The sequence below is a fragment of the Neodiprion virginianus genome, chromosome 6 (genome assembly GCF_021901495.1).
Source record: "Neodiprion virginianus isolate iyNeoVirg1 chromosome 6, iyNeoVirg1.1, whole genome shotgun sequence".
Lineage (NCBI taxonomy): Eukaryota > Metazoa > Arthropoda > Insecta > Hymenoptera > Diprionidae > Neodiprion > Neodiprion virginianus.
In genome coordinates, this window is record NC_060882.1 from 6,476,328 (window position 1) to 6,492,090 (window position 15,763).

Here is a 15,763-nt window from a genome sequence, read left to right on the forward strand (position 1 = left end):
CATTAACCTACAGAGTACTGGTCATGAAAACTTTGCCAAAGGATTACCTTCTTTGAATTCTTCCGTTAACGGTTTGCTATAATATAAACCGGCCTTAACGCCTTGTCTTTTTTGTTTGCATTCTGTCTTGACAGTTACAGTTGAGGCATTAACCATTTGAAAATAGTTGTAAGCGATCACATCGCCAGCGGGCAGAGCGTGTTCTTGAGTATTTTATGTTACTTTTTGGTCTGATATTTATTATTTATTTATAACGTCAGTAGTGTGTAAGATTCGCAAGTAACCTATTCACCGCGACGAGCGCCTAAATTCCGTTGTAAGGATACTCTGATTACAAGGTAGGTCCATTTCCCGTTTGATGAATCACTAGGGAGCGAAATTTGTTGCTCCTTAACGGTCGTTTCTATCATACCAAATAGGGAATCAACCTTCGACGTTTCCTTACCATGCAATTTCACCTTTCAAGGAATTATAACTATTGATTTTCTTTTAGCACAAACCTCATGACCAAATCAGGTTACACAATTATCACATCATTAACGCAAACATGTTCTACAATACCTTAAAGATTGAAATGTGATTAAGGATAGGTTGTTTCATAATCCTTGTGTATTTTATCTTCATCAAAGACTCAATTGTGCAAAAAAAAAACTAGTATCAACATTCAGTTGCCTCTGTTTACATATTGTCAGAATTAACATGCATAGAATTTATTTGCAAACATCACCCATGGTTTTCTTAGAATGAGGAAATTTCTTATAATTTCAGCTAATATCAATTGAGAAAAAAGTATGTTAAAATCCCACAGTATAAATTGATTTTAAAACTCTCCTTGCTTTTATTTTATTGCGTTATAGAAACGTTAAAATGGAAGAAGATACTGAATACACTAAATTGCCAGTCGAAGATCGCTGTGTGCATAAGGTATAAAAATGTGCTTAGATTTAAAAAATTTTATCTTTGCATTTACTTAGTACTCAATACCTGAACAATGTTCTCTAGTTATGGAAAGCCAGATTGCACGGATATGAAGAATGCGCCAAAATATTCAGGCGCATTGACGATGAAAAATCACCCGAATGGAATAAATTTCTTGGACTTGTAAAAAAATTTGTTACGGACAGCAACGCTGTAGCCCAAGAGAAAGGATTGGAGGCAGTACTAGCCTATGTTGAAAATGCTGCAGCAGCTGGAAAGTAAGAAAATCTATAATTAACGAATAAGTTTTATAATGGTTAGTGTTTAGTTAATTTGATAATACAATTTCCTACTTAATTCATCGCCCTTGACATAATTCATTGCACTATCAGGACTGTTGGAGAAGTAATGAGTGGTATAGTTTCCAAATGTATCGCAGCGCCTAAAACAAAGACTAAAGAATTGGCTGTTCAGATAACTCTCATGTACGTAGAGATAGAAAAACATGAAGCTGTCCAAGAAGAGTTACTAAAGGGTACGGAAGCAAAAAATCCAAAAATCGTTGCAGCATGTATAGCTACATTGACGCTTGCCCTGAGGTATGCCGTTACATTGTAAATTAATGAAATCATTCAAAATTATATTTATCGCAACTTCTAAATAATTGATTGGTTTGCATTTTTTCTACAGAGAGTTCGGGCCCAAAGTTATAAGTGTGAAGCCTCTTGTTAAGAAGATGCCAAGCTTTTTGGAAGACAGAGATAAGTCTGTAAGAGAAGAAGGAAAGACAATGGTAGTAGAAATCTACAGGTAAATTTTATTTATCAGGCTTTCCTTGACAATCGACGATTAGTCCTACCTTTGGTGTCTGCCAGTTTTTAGCTTGTACTCCGTACATTGCAATGTTCCAAGTCGATGACATAACCTTTTCTTGATTCAGGTGGATCGGAGCACCTTTAAAACAACAGCTTAATACTTTGAAGCAGGTACAGATAACTGAACTGGAAACAGAGTTCAACAATCTTAAAGGTGAAAAAGTTGTACCTATTCGTTATCTCAAATCACAGAAACCAAAAGTAACCTGTGTCATAGACTCGGGTGCTGGAGATGTAGAAGGTCAGTTGAATCGCAGCTCTAAGAATAATTAATTTCATAATATATTATAAACATTTTTGCCAGTGTGAGAAAGCAAAACTTATAAAGTATCTTGAAGTTCTTCATAAAGTTTCCAAAAGTATCGTATAGATGAAATAAATAAAATAACATTTAAGGCGATGAAGAAGAAGAAGACGATGCAGTGGCACCAGACATTGATCCTTATGAACTTTTGGACCCTGTCGATATTCTTTCAAAACTTCCTAAAGATTTCTTTGACAAAGTTGAGGCTAAGAAGTGGCAGGAACGAAAGGAGGCTGTAGAGGCCTTAGAAGCTCTTTGCAGGAATCCGAAGCTCGAGAGTGGCGATTACGGAGATGTCGTCCGAGCTTTGAAAAAGGTAAATATTGTATTTGCACATAATTTGTAAAATTTATTTTCGCACATAAGGAATCAGAGCCTTTACAGAGAATAAAAGCTATTTCGTCTAACTCACTGATTCGTTTTCTTTTCCCTTGCAGATTATAAGCAAGGATTCAAATGTGTTGGTCGTGGCACTGGCAGGAAAATGTATGGCTGGACTAGCTAGTGGTTTAAAGAAACGGTTTCAACCTTATGCCTTGGCTTGTTTACCTGCCATACTGGAGAAATTTCGCGAAAAGAAACAAAACGTTGTTCAAGCTCTGAGAGATGCTGCAGACGCAATATTTCTTAGCGTAAGCTTGAATACAAATTAAAACATTCTAAGTTTTTCAGCAAGGTAACAATTATTTGTTTACAGACGACCATCGAAGCTATTATGGAAGATTCTTTAGCTGCACTGGAAAATAAAAATCCTTCTGTCAAGGCAGAGACAGCTGCTTTCCTGGCACGGTGTTTTGCTCAGACTCCACCACCAAGCTTGAATAAGAAACTGCTAAAAGCATATACTGGAATGCTTATCAAGACTTTGAATGAGCCAGGTACAGATTTAAAGAGAATTTGAATATTTAGAGAAACAAGAGATTTCACACAAAATGCTTCCTTTCGTTTTACAGATCCGACTGTGAGAGATAATTCAGCTGAAGCTATTGGTACAGCCTCGAAGTTAGTTGGTGAAAAAGCAATATCACCGTTCATAGCTGACTTAGATAACCTCAAGATGGCAAAGGTCTGAAAAAACTAAAAGAGCAAATTTTTTTTCCAACAGAGTATAAAGAAGTATCACTTATTTAAAAATTGGTGTTGGCTGTTTTTCAGATCAAGGAATGCTCTGAGAAAGCAGTGATAGTTGTGAAATTACCAAATGTTCGAAAGGCAGCTGGCGATAGACCAAATACGGCTCCTGCAAAAATAGAGTCACCTTCAAAATCAAAAGAAAATGATAATCCAGTTAAGTCTAAAAAGCCAAATGCTACCGCTAAGAAGCCTACCAGCAAGAAAACAACCACTTCGTCCATGACAAATTTAGGTATGTTGGCCTGAACTTCTAGGTGGTTGAACCTGTTGGTCCATCAGCTGCCGTCAATTTATTTCAATCACCATTGAATTATTTATGCGTTCATTTCACTAGCTTCGAAGAAATCATCTGCGGCAAAAGTACAAGTTGAGAAAAATTTGACTAATGAAGAGATTGATGACTTGGCAGCACAAATTTTACCTGCTGAAGTACTCTCTGGACTTACAGACAGTATTTGGAAGACCCGTTTGGCTGCTGTTGAACAATTAATTCAGGTAATTTTGAGATTTAATTTAAATTTGATATTAATAAAAAGTAGCAACTTTCAAGTTGATACCGAGTACTTTTTTTTAACTCTATTTACTAGATTGTCAAAGAAATGGAGACCGCTGATGTTTCCACACAAGTTATTGTCCGCACTTTGGCTAAAAAGCCTGGCCTTAAGGATACTAACTTCCAAGTTCTGAAGCTTCGGTTAGAAACAGTAAAAATGCTGGCAGAAAATTATAATTTCTCAAGGTATAGCATTCTGTGCAATGATGTTTGACATTTGCTTAAAAAATTCGTACTTTCTATTTCATAGTCTATGATCTATTCTTTCAGCACTGTGGCTGAGTATTGTGTTATAGATATAACTGAGAAATTGGGTGATGCTAAGAACAGTATCGCGGCAGGTGAAACTTTAATTGCAATCGCGGAAGCTACGAGTTTAGAATCAGTGGCTAATGAGGTAATGGGATTTGCTTTTAATCAGAAAAATCCAAAAGTGCAGCAGGAAACTCTATTGTGGCTTGCCAAAGCTGTTGAAGAGTTTGGCCTTGTGTAAGTTTGTTTTTTCACTCCCATTCCTGAATGAAAATCTACAAATGATTTATTTCCGTAATTCTGACAACTTTCAAATTTTCAGAATCAATCTCAAGGCTTTAATGGAGAATATTAAAAAGGCAGTTACTGCTACAAATCCGAGTGTGCGCACTGCTGCTATTTCGCTCCTTGGTACACTGTATGTCTATGTAGGAAAACCACTTCTCATGTTTTTTGAAAACGAAAAACCAGCTCTGAAACAGCAAATTGATCAGGAATGTGAAAAGGTAACTTTTAAAGTTACTTTGTCTTTTTGAGGTCCACGAATGAAAAAAGTCTGTAGAAAAATTGAACGTGATCTAATTACTTTAGCGTATTGGAGAATCGCCTCCAATTCCAACACGTGGTAGCAAAGGCAAGAAGAATAAAGTTGACGAAGATGACGATGGTGATATAGAAGAAAAGGAATCAGTGCCTCAAGTGGATATATCTGATCTCATTCCCAGAGTTGATATTAGCAGTCAATTAACAGAAAGTCTGCTCAATGAGCTTGCCGATAAAAATTGGAAGGTGCGTTTGTTGAATGTTTTCTGAATCATAATCCTGAATAGCGTTCATATTGTTCATACACTCAAGAAATAGAAATGTCTAAAGTTTTTCTTGCTTGAAGATAAATAAAAAAAATTTTAGGTACGCAATGAAGGGCTTCAGAAAATAAATACATTACTGACAGAGGCAAGGTCCATAAAAGGATCAATTGGCGAACTTCCCCAGGGACTAGCTTTGAGATTAGTGGACAGTAATAGCAAAATAGCACAATCTACATTAGGCGTTTGTCAAACTTTAGCAACAGCTATAGGATCGCCAGCTAAACAGCATATACGAACGTTGTTCCCTGGGTTTCTGCAGTGTTTGGGCGATTCTAAGGTAAATTTACTGTCATTTACATACTGCATTAGCTCTGCGGTATTTCTAAATACGACTTTTATTGAAGTTCGACTTGCCGTGATTTTTTTGAATAACTGCAGACATGGATTCGGACAGCTGCAATTGCTTGCATGAACACATGGGGAGACCAGTGCGGATACAAGGAATTTTTCGACGGAGAAATGATTGGAGATGCTTTGAAGTCTGGATCTCCAACTCTTAGATCTGAGCTTTGGAACTGGCTTGCTCAGAAACTACCACTGAGTATGTTTTCACAGTAATGAATCAATGAATCTTTATTTTGTTGTATATTGAATGTATATATATATATATATATTTTTTTCCTAGTTACTGTAAAACAGATCCCAAAGGAAGAGCTTACAGTTTGTTTACCGTATTTATTCAGTAATTTAGAAGATCGTAATTCTGACGTTAGGAAAAATGCCCAAGAAGCAGTTCTGGGCTACATGATTCATCTTTCATATGATACTATGGCGCGCGCTTCAGAGAAACTGAAGGTAAAATTTTGTATATCATTATGTCAAATACCCCATAATTCTATATTGTGATTTAAACTATTTCAGCCTGGCTCAAAATCTGTCGTTCTCGCAGCTTTAGAAAAAGCACGACCTAATTTACCTGTGAAACCACTTCCGAAAAAACAAGCCCCAGAAAATACATCACAGCCAAAAACAGTTAAAAGCGGTGGAGCAGTCAAAGCAGGCAAAACGGCCATCAAAACTAAGGTAGTTACATATCTAGAAGAAAACCTGAGTCGTGACCAAAAATATAAATTCTAATTATAGTCCACCGTCATTTGATTGAATAATGTAACCATTGTCATTTTGTATTAGGCTGGAAATGGATCTAAGCCTAACAGTGCTCGCAAGAAGGATGACGATGCGGACACTAGTCCATTGTTAGCTACAAATAACTTGAAACATCAAAGAGTCATTGATGAACAAAAGATGAAAGTGTTGAAGTGGAATTTTACAACACCGCGAGAAGAATTTGTGGAATTACTCAAAGAATTAATGACTACTGCAAACGTCAATAAAACATTGATGTCAAACATGTTCCATTCTGATTTTCGGTATCATCTAAAAGCTATAGAATCTCTAACGGAGGTAACTTTAAAACTGAGCAGAATTTCACCGTTCAATATTTTTACGTGTATCGTAACTTTCAACATTTTTTATTTTTCCTAGGATTTGGCCGATAATAGCAAAGCTTTAGTCTGTAATTTAGACCTGATTCTCAAGTGGTTGACATTGAGATTCTTTGACACAAATCCTTCCGTACTATTGAAAGGTTTGGACTACCTCCAAACAGTTTTTAATATACTTATTGAGGACCAATATCATATGCTTGAGAATGAAGCTGCCTCTTTTATCCCGTATCTTCTGACCAAGGTAATTGAACAGTTTACCAGAGAATTGACGAGTTTGAAACATCATGCATCAAATATTTCTATCGAATGATAACATATTAACAGATAGGCGACTCAAAGGATACTGTACGGAATGGCGTTCGTGCTTTATTTAAACAAATTGCTTTAGTATTCCCAGTGAGCAAATTATTTTCTTATGTTATGGAGGGTATCAAGTCCAAGAATGCTCGCCAAAGAACAGGTATGCATTTAAGTCAGTTTATCCCAATATCTGCATGTTGTTAAGTGTAAAAAATTAATTTCGGCTATTCCTTTCTCCAGAATGCCTTGATCAATTAGGTTCACTAATTGAAAACTATGGAGTATCTGTATGCCAACCCAATGCGTCTGTAGCTTTGAAGGAAGTTGCCAAACAAATCGCCGACAGGGACAATTCTGTGCGTAATGCAGCACTCAATTGCATCGTGCAGGCATACTTCCTTGAGGGAGAAAGAGTCTATAAACTTATTGGACAGGTGAAATTAATTAACATCTAATTCCTACTTTAACAAATAATATTTCATCCCAAATGTACAAATACTTACATGTGCTCGCACGACAATAGATTTCCGAAAAGGATCAATCGTTGTTAGATGAGCGTATCAAGAGAGCCGCAAAGAATCGTCCGTCAAAATCTGCTTCTTCAGCTAGAATTGTCGTCCCCCCTACCGCCGTCACCAACCATGTGTCAGATGACGGTGAACCCGATTTTGATGAAGAAGATGAGGAACCATTTGAACAGGAGCCAGAGCCAGTGCACGATCCGTAAGTTATTATAAGAAATCTTTTTTTTCCCTTCAACTGTCAAGTAATGCGAAACCTTTATCTTATGCAATATATTCTCCATTTACATTTTGCTATTTGCTGTCTACATGTAATGTTCCAGTTTACTTACAATTAGAATAGAGAAAATTAATTACACATTAATCTTCTTTCTTAGTATTATAATATAATATTTAAATGTATATTATGTAGCAGTTGAACATTTTTGTAAATAAGAATTGAATGCGATGAAATTTTCTTATTTAACATATCTGACCTTTCTTTCACATCGTTAACATCATCATAAACTCTGATTATTTGAAAGCTTGATAAGTATTTTTGCCAAATTTGCATTCATCGCTGATTATTCATCATTATAAACTACTCATCAAGTTGTCTGATTGCATGCGCTTGCTTTTCTAATGGCTCTACAGAAGCAACGATCAGAAAAAACCAATGGTAAAGGAAGCGAGTTGTGAGGTCATCGAAGGCATTCCGCAAGTTGATTTAGTTGAGCCAGTGCAAGGGGATGAACCTTGCGAAAAACATGAACTTCAGGGAATACAATCTTCACAAAATCATCAGCCCGATAATTTGCATCATGATAATGTTGAAACGTTTGTCTTTCTCATCATTTTTTTACGTGTGTTTCTACCTTTTGGGTGCTTTGCCAAACAGGTTATAGATACTAACATGTAGCTTTGTGACAAACTCAAATCACTAAGTTCGACTTTTTTTTGCTCACAAATTAATTTGCGGACGAAAGGACAGTTTCATCTTGCTCGCAAAATTAATTTTATCATATTGATCTTGAATGAATACGTAAGTATGTTTGAATGAAATGTAGGTTTGGAAAATACTTACAATTTTGTACAAGCTTAATTAAGGTGTGTTGGTTGTATCAGTGTATTGTTGTGTTTAATTTTGACAGAAAAATGTCAAACGTGTTACGTACATGTCCGTATATTTGTTAATTATATGTTCTTTGAAACTCCTTGCACGTTACCAGCTCAAAATTATCTGACAATGCATTATGTTTTTCCTGTACATCTCATTCTCCTGAGCTCACTAACTGCGACCAATGTGTGGGGTTTTATTTCGTAAGGAATCCCTAATCTGATTTGTTTATAGCGAATGAATGATCAGTTCATAGACGTGAACTTTGGATCTTCCTTATACACCTATTGGTACAATTTACGTATTGCTAATCTCTTTTGTTCCGAGTATTTCGCTTATAGGTAACATCTGGAGTACAATTATCTATTATAGATGTAGAGTTGTTGGTATTGAGTTAGTCTCCTCAGACGGAAACGTACATTTTTTTTATCACACAATATACAATTTATTCCAGAGTCCCAGCGCAACAGATACGTCCTAAAGTTTCTGGACCATTTGGCCTTGATTTGGAATGGTTAGAGAAAATTGAGTCAAGTGCTCCAGTAAAAGTTCGTAATCCAAAACTTATAGAACTTAGTCTCTCAGACCTAAATGAACCAGTGAAGTTGTTGAATCCTACAACACAGTGAGTGTTCAAACTTGGATAATTTACTTTGCTATCATTATTTGACTTTTAGGTACTGAATTATTGGGATAATTTTCAGAATAATTCCCATTTCGCCACCAAAACTGTTGGTGCCAAAATCTGCAGTTCTGTCCTCGTTAACATCGCAGATTGAAAAAGATGATACTTTGGATCGTGAAATATTAGCAATGGCTAGTAATGATCTTCAGGTTGCGTTCCAGGCACTAAGCAAAGTGGATAGTGTTGGTGTCTGACCCTTAATTGATTTTATACTTCATATTCTGCGATCTGCATACTGAATAAAATGAATGAACAATTTGTTTTTCAGATATTAAAATCACACCAGGCTAATTTGCTTCAAACAAAGGAAGATAAGTTTATTGGTGCTGCAAATATGCAGTTAAAAATTCTGCAAAATTATCCCTTGCATTCGGGAATTCCGGATGTATCAAAATGTTTCAGAAATACTTTTATGGTGATACTTTCGGTAAGAATTTGTTATATGTCTAGTAAATTATTGCAAATTTTATTCTAATCGTTTATCATTATCATTATTATTTTATACAGTTTTACAACTCCGGTATTCTTGGCAAAAATGTGTCCGCACTACAATTGAAAGAGCTTGTGGACCAACTGATCAGTTTACTTGCAGAAAATAAATTAGATCAGTTAAATGATGTTGATGCTTATAATCGTGTGATCAATACCATTGTTGTCAAAGTGATAGATTGTTCAAATCACACAACAATTATTTGGTGAGTTATAATAATTTCTACCCAATATTAACACCGAATAATGCGATCTTTATCGTGTAACAATATGAAACATCATTCCAGTGTTCTGATAAAACTACTTCACGGTTGTGCACAATCTAATGCACTTCCAAAATACGAAGAATTGGTAATGAAGTGTTTATGGAAAATAGTTAAGATTATGCCAAGCTGGGCTGCAGATTTAGATTACGATCCAATTCTTCGAGAAGTACACTATTTCCTGAAAGTAAGTAATCTCCACATAATAGTAAGATTTTAGTACACCAAATTTATGTTACTTCTGATTCGTGCTGTTTAATTTTTCCGTTAAATGCAACTTACGATTTGTTCAATTTAAAGGATTATCCAACCACGTGGTGGAAGAAGAGAAGATCCGATACTGCCCTGCGCACGGTTAAAACAGTACTTCATAGCATGACCCGAGTAAAAGGAAATGCCATTTTAAATCACATGAGCTTAATAACCAACAAAGACGAGTCGGAATTGTATTCTTACCTTATAAGACTTGTTGCGGTGAGTTGATACAATGTGTTGGAAATTGCTTGTTGCACTATGAGTTTACTGCGAACAAAAATATTTATCTCAAAAAATTATTTTCAGACACTGAAACCAGATGACACTAATAATACACAGTCGCGAGCGTCATCAAAGTCTGCTACCGTTGGTAGAACACAAAAGCACTTGTCCAAATTAACACATCAGCAGTTGTCTGAAATATTTAAAAAAATTGGATCAAAACATCATACACAAGAGGTAGACATGAAAAGATGATTACTTACAATATTGACGTTTAACAATTGCTTGGAAATTGATGTACTCAATAAACAAATGCCAATTTTCCTTAGGGGCTTGCACAACTGTATGATTTTAAACTGCAGTATCCGGAGGCGGATATTTATGTGCAACCATTCCTACTTAAATCTCATCAGTTTTTCCAAGACTACATCGAACAGGGGTTGCGAGATATTGACCAAGCAAGAAAAAGTCAAACCCCTATTTTACAGACAAACAATCAATATGCCACAGGTATTTCTGGTAATTTCAATATATGAATTATGCAGAAAAATTACGTAAAAATCAGTTTATTGCTTAAGGCGATCAGTGGTGAAATATTAACTTTTTCCAGATATTTCTGGAGTTCCTAGATCTCTTGCAGAAGAAAAAACTATGATGGATCCTATGTCCAGGCTTGAGAGATTACGGAATCTAGAGGCCCAGTGTAAACCGCCACCGGATCAATCAAACCAAACATGAGAAAACTCTCTGTATACTTCAGTAATATTTTAGGTAAGCCTTAGAGGATAATGCGGCGGCATATTCAACACTTACAAGTTTACTTAAGATTTTACATTCTGTACATGGAATTTTACCGATTGTCATACAATTTGAAACGTGAAAACCAAATGTTTGAGGGAAAGTTGCGTACATTAATAAACTTAAATATTTTATGTGTAAAAAATCTCTTTCAGCGTTGCAGTGCTTAAGTAACTGGATTACAAAGTATAGCAAACAGTCTATAATCACGTACCTAACATTATATCCTCGACGTCCAATGCGAGATTAACAGTAGCTGTTTTGATCTATTTCCTCAGTAGTTGTGTATAGTTGACACTACTATAAATGATGTATTGTTGATGTGTTATGATATTAATGGTATTTATGAGTAAATTACAGAAGCAATTAAAAGTATATACGTGAAAAGGTAGTTGGTGATTTGAGACTGATTTTGTAACTGATTTAAAATTATGTTATTTTCCTAATAAATCATTTGGCTTTTAATTTACATACATATATCATTTTGAAGTCACGCAAAATTTGAACGCCACATTTTTATTCATTATTTGGGTGGTGCAAAATTATAAATCACTCATTTAACATAAAGATACTTTTACATCACGCACGGTAAGTGGAAATTAATGAATGTCAAAGGTAGAAGATCAACTATTTATGTACATTGTGCCTATGAAATCTGGTGCAGTAATATTATAAGTTGAGTATCTTACCAGAACTCTGAAAGCAATATATATTCCACTCACTGATGATGATTACTAGAAATATTTATTTCGTTGGTTGAGTTTACAGTAAAAATAAATCATTAATACTTTGTTCATTTTAGTTAGAAAAATATAATACATATAAAGTAAAATGATACAAATAGGAAGAAAAATAGATCCAATCTGTTATGCTATTGATAAAACTTTACACAATAAGTCTAAAATTTATAGAACAGCTTTGACAGCAATGGAATCAATACCGACGACACCTTTATTATTGGTTACACAAAATCATATCTTTTCACTGGAGCAACGTTGGTGAGTAAAAATATAAATCATTCTAGAGTATTAACTCCATTCACAGTAGTGTTGCGTTTTATACTTGCGCACCCAAGTATACATCGTGGATTCACGTTTGGCGTAAAAATGCTATGCAGTATGTATTATCTTCACCAGAATGGAATATTCGTGCAGAAAAATGATTTTATCTGCAGTCCTTAAAAAATAATCACAGTGCTCTCTAAATAACGGCTCGTAGTGATAGGATCAGGTAACGCTTTGCTCTCTAGAAAGGCATGTATGTACATACACTTTAGTGTATAATTAAAAAATACTAAAAATACGATGTGACAACGGTTAGTAAAAATGGCAACAATTTTACTGTATAGATGGGATGTTTAACACTATTTCATACTGTGTTTAACGTCATAAACACATAACATTATCATAAATTATTAATAGGCTGCATTCTTTCAATTAAGTCTTCTAATGCCTACACATCTTCCGTTGGATTAACAAATAATGCGGTTATCGCGAACAGCAGAAATACTACACCTCCGATAATTGTAACTGAAAATAATATAGACAGTCAGCAGATCAGATTTTTAACTGCTGAAATGGAATGTTATTCAACTGGTTTTCACAAATTTACATTGGACAAATAATTGAATAAAGTAAACGCGGATGTCGTGAAGATGCATGATCATAGAACGTTTTTGATATTATACCTGTTCGAACTGATATTTTTTGTGCTATCATACGCCCACCAAGGACAGCCAATCCTGTGCAAAATGCATGTCCTAAAATTCCACCTAATGTGACACCGTAAACATCCTAAAAAAACAACATATTTTTTCATGAAACAAAGTTCTGTTTATGAGAATGGTTGCATAATTTCTCATATTACCACTCAATAATAATGTAAGTAACAACAAATAATGTAGTTCACCTCTCGAGCTGCAAGGATGATTGTAGTGAGTTGCGAACGATCTCCCCATTCCGCAACAAATGTGAGAGTGAAAGCTTGTATGAAAATTCTCGAGATTAGTAACCATACGCTGTTCGATTTTGTTGTTTTCCTAATTACTCCAGTTTCTGGATCCTGGACGATACTAGTACTGGCTTCTTTTTCATACTGAAATCAATTCCCAAGTACTCCTGCTTATTTACAATAAAGATTTAATGAGAAGAGCTACGAATTAGTAGGTAGCCATCTGATCTGAAGACAGTAATACTTAGTTCAAATACTGCATCACATACTTCATCCTCTCTTTTCCGTAAGTCTAACTGCACCTCTTCCAGTTCTTCTTGACCTTCGTTTGGCGACATGTAGTAACCATCGCGTAGCATCTTCAGACCAAACAGTGCGAAAAGAGCGGTAGAAATGTAGTAGGTATAAGCTCGTGGAATTATGGTTGCGGCATAACCGAATACAACTGTGGAGAAAATTTTTTATTGAGAAAATTCTGCTCATTCTTATACTCTAAAAGCGCACTATATAGTTATTAAAAAATACCTAGCATCTTATGAATCTTTTCTCATTGTTTTCAAAAGATACATGTGATGTTTAAAGTTTATATGACTAGTTATATACTTTGAGACAATAACTGGTAGAATCATAAAGAGGCAAAGAATGGGAAATAAATTTTTTCAACTGTACCAGATAGAACAGTCATCAAAGCGAGGGCACTTATAGCACCGGAAAAAACAGTAAGTCGTGGATGTCGCATAGCCATGATAGCTGCAATGAAGAAAGTTTTGTCCCCAAGTTCAGAGACAACGATGACAGAGAGCGAGGCAACAAAGGCATGTAACAGACCTAAGTTGCCTTTAGGCTGAGTGGACGTTGTGTCAGCGGAATTCTGTAAATAATCATAGACAACAATTTTGGGGTGGATGAGAAAAGAACAGGTTTTCGACTCAGAAATACACTTACCATTGAAGAGCTTGCAAAAGTCTGGCCCACATCTTCGAAGGGCGATTTTTCGGCAAAAACAACGGAGGTTAGGTATGAAATAAATATGCCAAGTGAAATGACATTTCGGAGTCCAATATTGGGGTACATTTTGTATTGTTGTAGCTCTATAACCTGGGGCTGTTAAGTGTGGAAAGATTAGAGAAAATGTGAGATAACTGTCCCATCGATAACGCAGAATAATCACAGCCCTGTTGCTCATTCACTTTATATACGTACATATATACGTGGATCCGTAGATTTAAAACGTGGCGTGCAAACAATTCACACCGACATAAAGATCGATGTGGTTACACGACGAATACATGTGATATTTCAATACAATAGTTTAAAACTCCATTCGCACGCTCTCTTTATTCACGTAAAAATCACGTGACATTTATCGTGAATTTACAACAGTCCATAATTGTAAGAATCGTGGTAAAAACTACTATACGGCTAGTTTTTTTCAGAGTTAATCAATCGTAGATTGTATACCAGTGCAAATATTGATGGAGATCACACGCACAGTAATTCATGAAAGAGTTCTATAGTAATTCATGAGTATCGCGTTCATATGTATTTTCATCTTCTTGTTCGTTGTTTTATCAATAGACGGCGTTGCGAGCGATTCTTATTTCTTTAAAACAAGTTTTATTAGAAATATTCGTAGACGAAAACGCTTCTGGGTTCAATCTCAGACCTGTCCAAAATCAAAATCCTAAAAACCGATGAAATTACAGATATTGAGTCGTGCGTTCTCCGCTTATCAGACCCAAATGTTGTAGGTCCCCTGCACTTCGTCGATCCCAATGCCTGTTATCGTACAATTGAAAGGTTCATAGGTAACTGGTATTTGAGATGCAAAATTATCATGTTCTATTCATTCGTATCGATAATTGGCGAGTGATTAAATCAAATCTGTAAAGAATAATGTCAATCGACGGAGAAACTAGGACTATTGTTATTAAAATTGCAAAAATTGATTTACTAAAAGAAGGCTAACGAACGAAAATCTCTGCATAGATGTAAGAAAATCAGCGTTAGGGAGACGATAAGCGCGCATCGATATAATACAGAATTGATAATGAGAGATCAAAGATTATAAGCACAGCCATCAGTTGTTATAAAAAATGTTCTTCGCTGTAGCAAAAAACCTACAACTGGGTATAAAAATTTTTTCACTTCGCTTATATTGGTGAATTCTATGCAGATTCAAATGAGCACAAGGTTGCCACGTTAATTAACTCATTAGCGCAGCGCAAATTGTTGCACTTGTAAGTATGTTTTTAAGAATGAAAGCAAATCAACTATTTCCTAACGTTAACAGACGCTCCCGATAAGACTTTATTATCAATTCACGTACACGCAATAAACACGATACAAAATGCGATTGTCGTCGAGTGTTGTATTAACAGGCTTTGGAAGGGAATGTATGTTATACGAACGCATACCGTAATTCCTTATTACTTCATCGTAAGTGTTTTCAGCTGTATACCGTACAAAATTTTGACGATATTACAAGTTTTTTGTAAGCGTGCATCAGATTCTTATCACAAGCACTGTATTTCCAAGCTAGGATTTTTTATTCTATTCATGAAAATTTAGTTGAATAAATTTTATCGCATATACGACATCACTTATGTACGTTAGTCAATAGAAATGAATATTTATTAAATATTCGTCAGGTGTGTTGCTCTTCACATTCACACATATATTTACAGAGCCAGGAAGCTTATTTAATACTGCCTTATTTAATGTGCGTTCAACTTTGTTCCTTTGGCAATGCGCGTCACGTGTGACGTCATTATCGCCATTTGCGGCTACGTAGAATTCTTATGTCAGTTTACACGGTGCACCGAACACCA

At 35.4% G+C, this 15,763-nt stretch overlaps 2 protein-coding genes across 5 annotated transcripts; one reads left to right on the forward strand and one right to left on the reverse strand.

The window, feature by feature from the left end:
* Positions 1-64: 64 nt before the first annotated feature.
* LOC124307647 (protein mini spindles) lies at positions 65-12,127 on the forward strand. Of its 4 annotated transcripts, none has more exons than XM_046769550.1 (36): positions 67-338; positions 858-924; positions 1,003-1,196; positions 1,311-1,517; positions 1,609-1,728; positions 1,859-2,034; positions 2,190-2,413; positions 2,535-2,729; positions 2,795-2,975; positions 3,051-3,163; positions 3,253-3,463; positions 3,566-3,726; positions 3,819-3,970; positions 4,055-4,273; positions 4,359-4,542; positions 4,628-4,825; positions 4,946-5,182; positions 5,284-5,446; positions 5,531-5,700; positions 5,767-5,928; positions 6,037-6,309; positions 6,391-6,594; positions 6,678-6,813; positions 6,894-7,087; positions 7,177-7,376; positions 7,808-7,990; positions 8,725-8,895; positions 8,975-9,137; positions 9,224-9,382; positions 9,463-9,650; positions 9,732-9,894; positions 10,008-10,181; positions 10,269-10,421; positions 10,514-10,703; positions 10,795-10,955; positions 11,138-12,127. In XM_046769550.1, exons 2-35 carry the CDS (start codon positions 868-870, stop codon positions 10,920-10,922), a joined length of 6,003 nt encoding a protein of 2,000 aa, XP_046625506.1. In that variant the 5' UTR covers positions 67-338; positions 858-867; the 3' UTR covers positions 10,923-10,955; positions 11,138-12,127. The 4 variants fall into 4 exon arrangements, with proteins under 4 accessions (XP_046625508.1, XP_046625506.1, XP_046625507.1 ...); XM_046769551.1 differs by having other exon boundaries at positions 68-338; positions 10,514-10,694; XM_046769552.1 differs by lacking the exon at positions 11,138-12,127 and having other exon boundaries at positions 65-338; positions 10,514-10,694; positions 10,771-10,922.
* LOC124307656 (transmembrane protein 165) lies at positions 9,731-14,920 on the reverse strand. The gene is made up of 7 exons (XM_046769584.1): positions 14,136-14,920; positions 13,878-14,036; positions 13,602-13,803; positions 13,202-13,377; positions 12,891-13,076; positions 12,670-12,775; positions 9,731-12,511 (listed from the first exon to the last, which is right to left on the reverse strand). The coding sequence occupies exons 2-7, from the start codon at positions 14,004-14,006 to the stop codon at positions 12,435-12,437; spliced, it is 876 nt and encodes a 291-aa protein (XP_046625540.1). The 5' UTR covers positions 14,007-14,036; positions 14,136-14,920; the 3' UTR covers positions 9,731-12,434.
* Between the last annotated feature and the right edge of the window lie 843 nt (positions 14,921-15,763).

Coding starts and splice junctions, on each gene's coding strand:
- LOC124307656 (XM_046769584.1), bottom strand. CDS start 14,006: ATGTACCCCAATATTGGACTCCGAAATGTCATTTCACTTGGCATATTT. Junction 13,378..13,601: donor TTTGATGACTGTTCTATCTG/GTACAGTTGAAA, acceptor TTTTCTCCACAG/TTGTATTCGGTTATGCCGCA. Junction 12,776..12,890: donor TCATCCTTGCAGCTCGAGAG/GTGAACTACATT, acceptor TTGTTTTTTTAG/GATGTTTACGGTGTCACATT.
- LOC124307647 (XM_046769550.1), top strand. CDS start 868: ATGGAAGAAGATACTGAATACACTAAATTGCCAGTCGAAGATCGCTGT. Junction 4,826..4,945: donor TTGCCGATAAAAATTGGAAG/GTGCGTTTGTTG, acceptor AAAAAATTTTAG/GTACGCAATGAAGGGCTTCA. Junction 10,182..10,268: donor ACCTTATAAGACTTGTTGCG/GTGAGTTGATAC, acceptor AATTATTTTCAG/ACACTGAAACCAGATGACAC.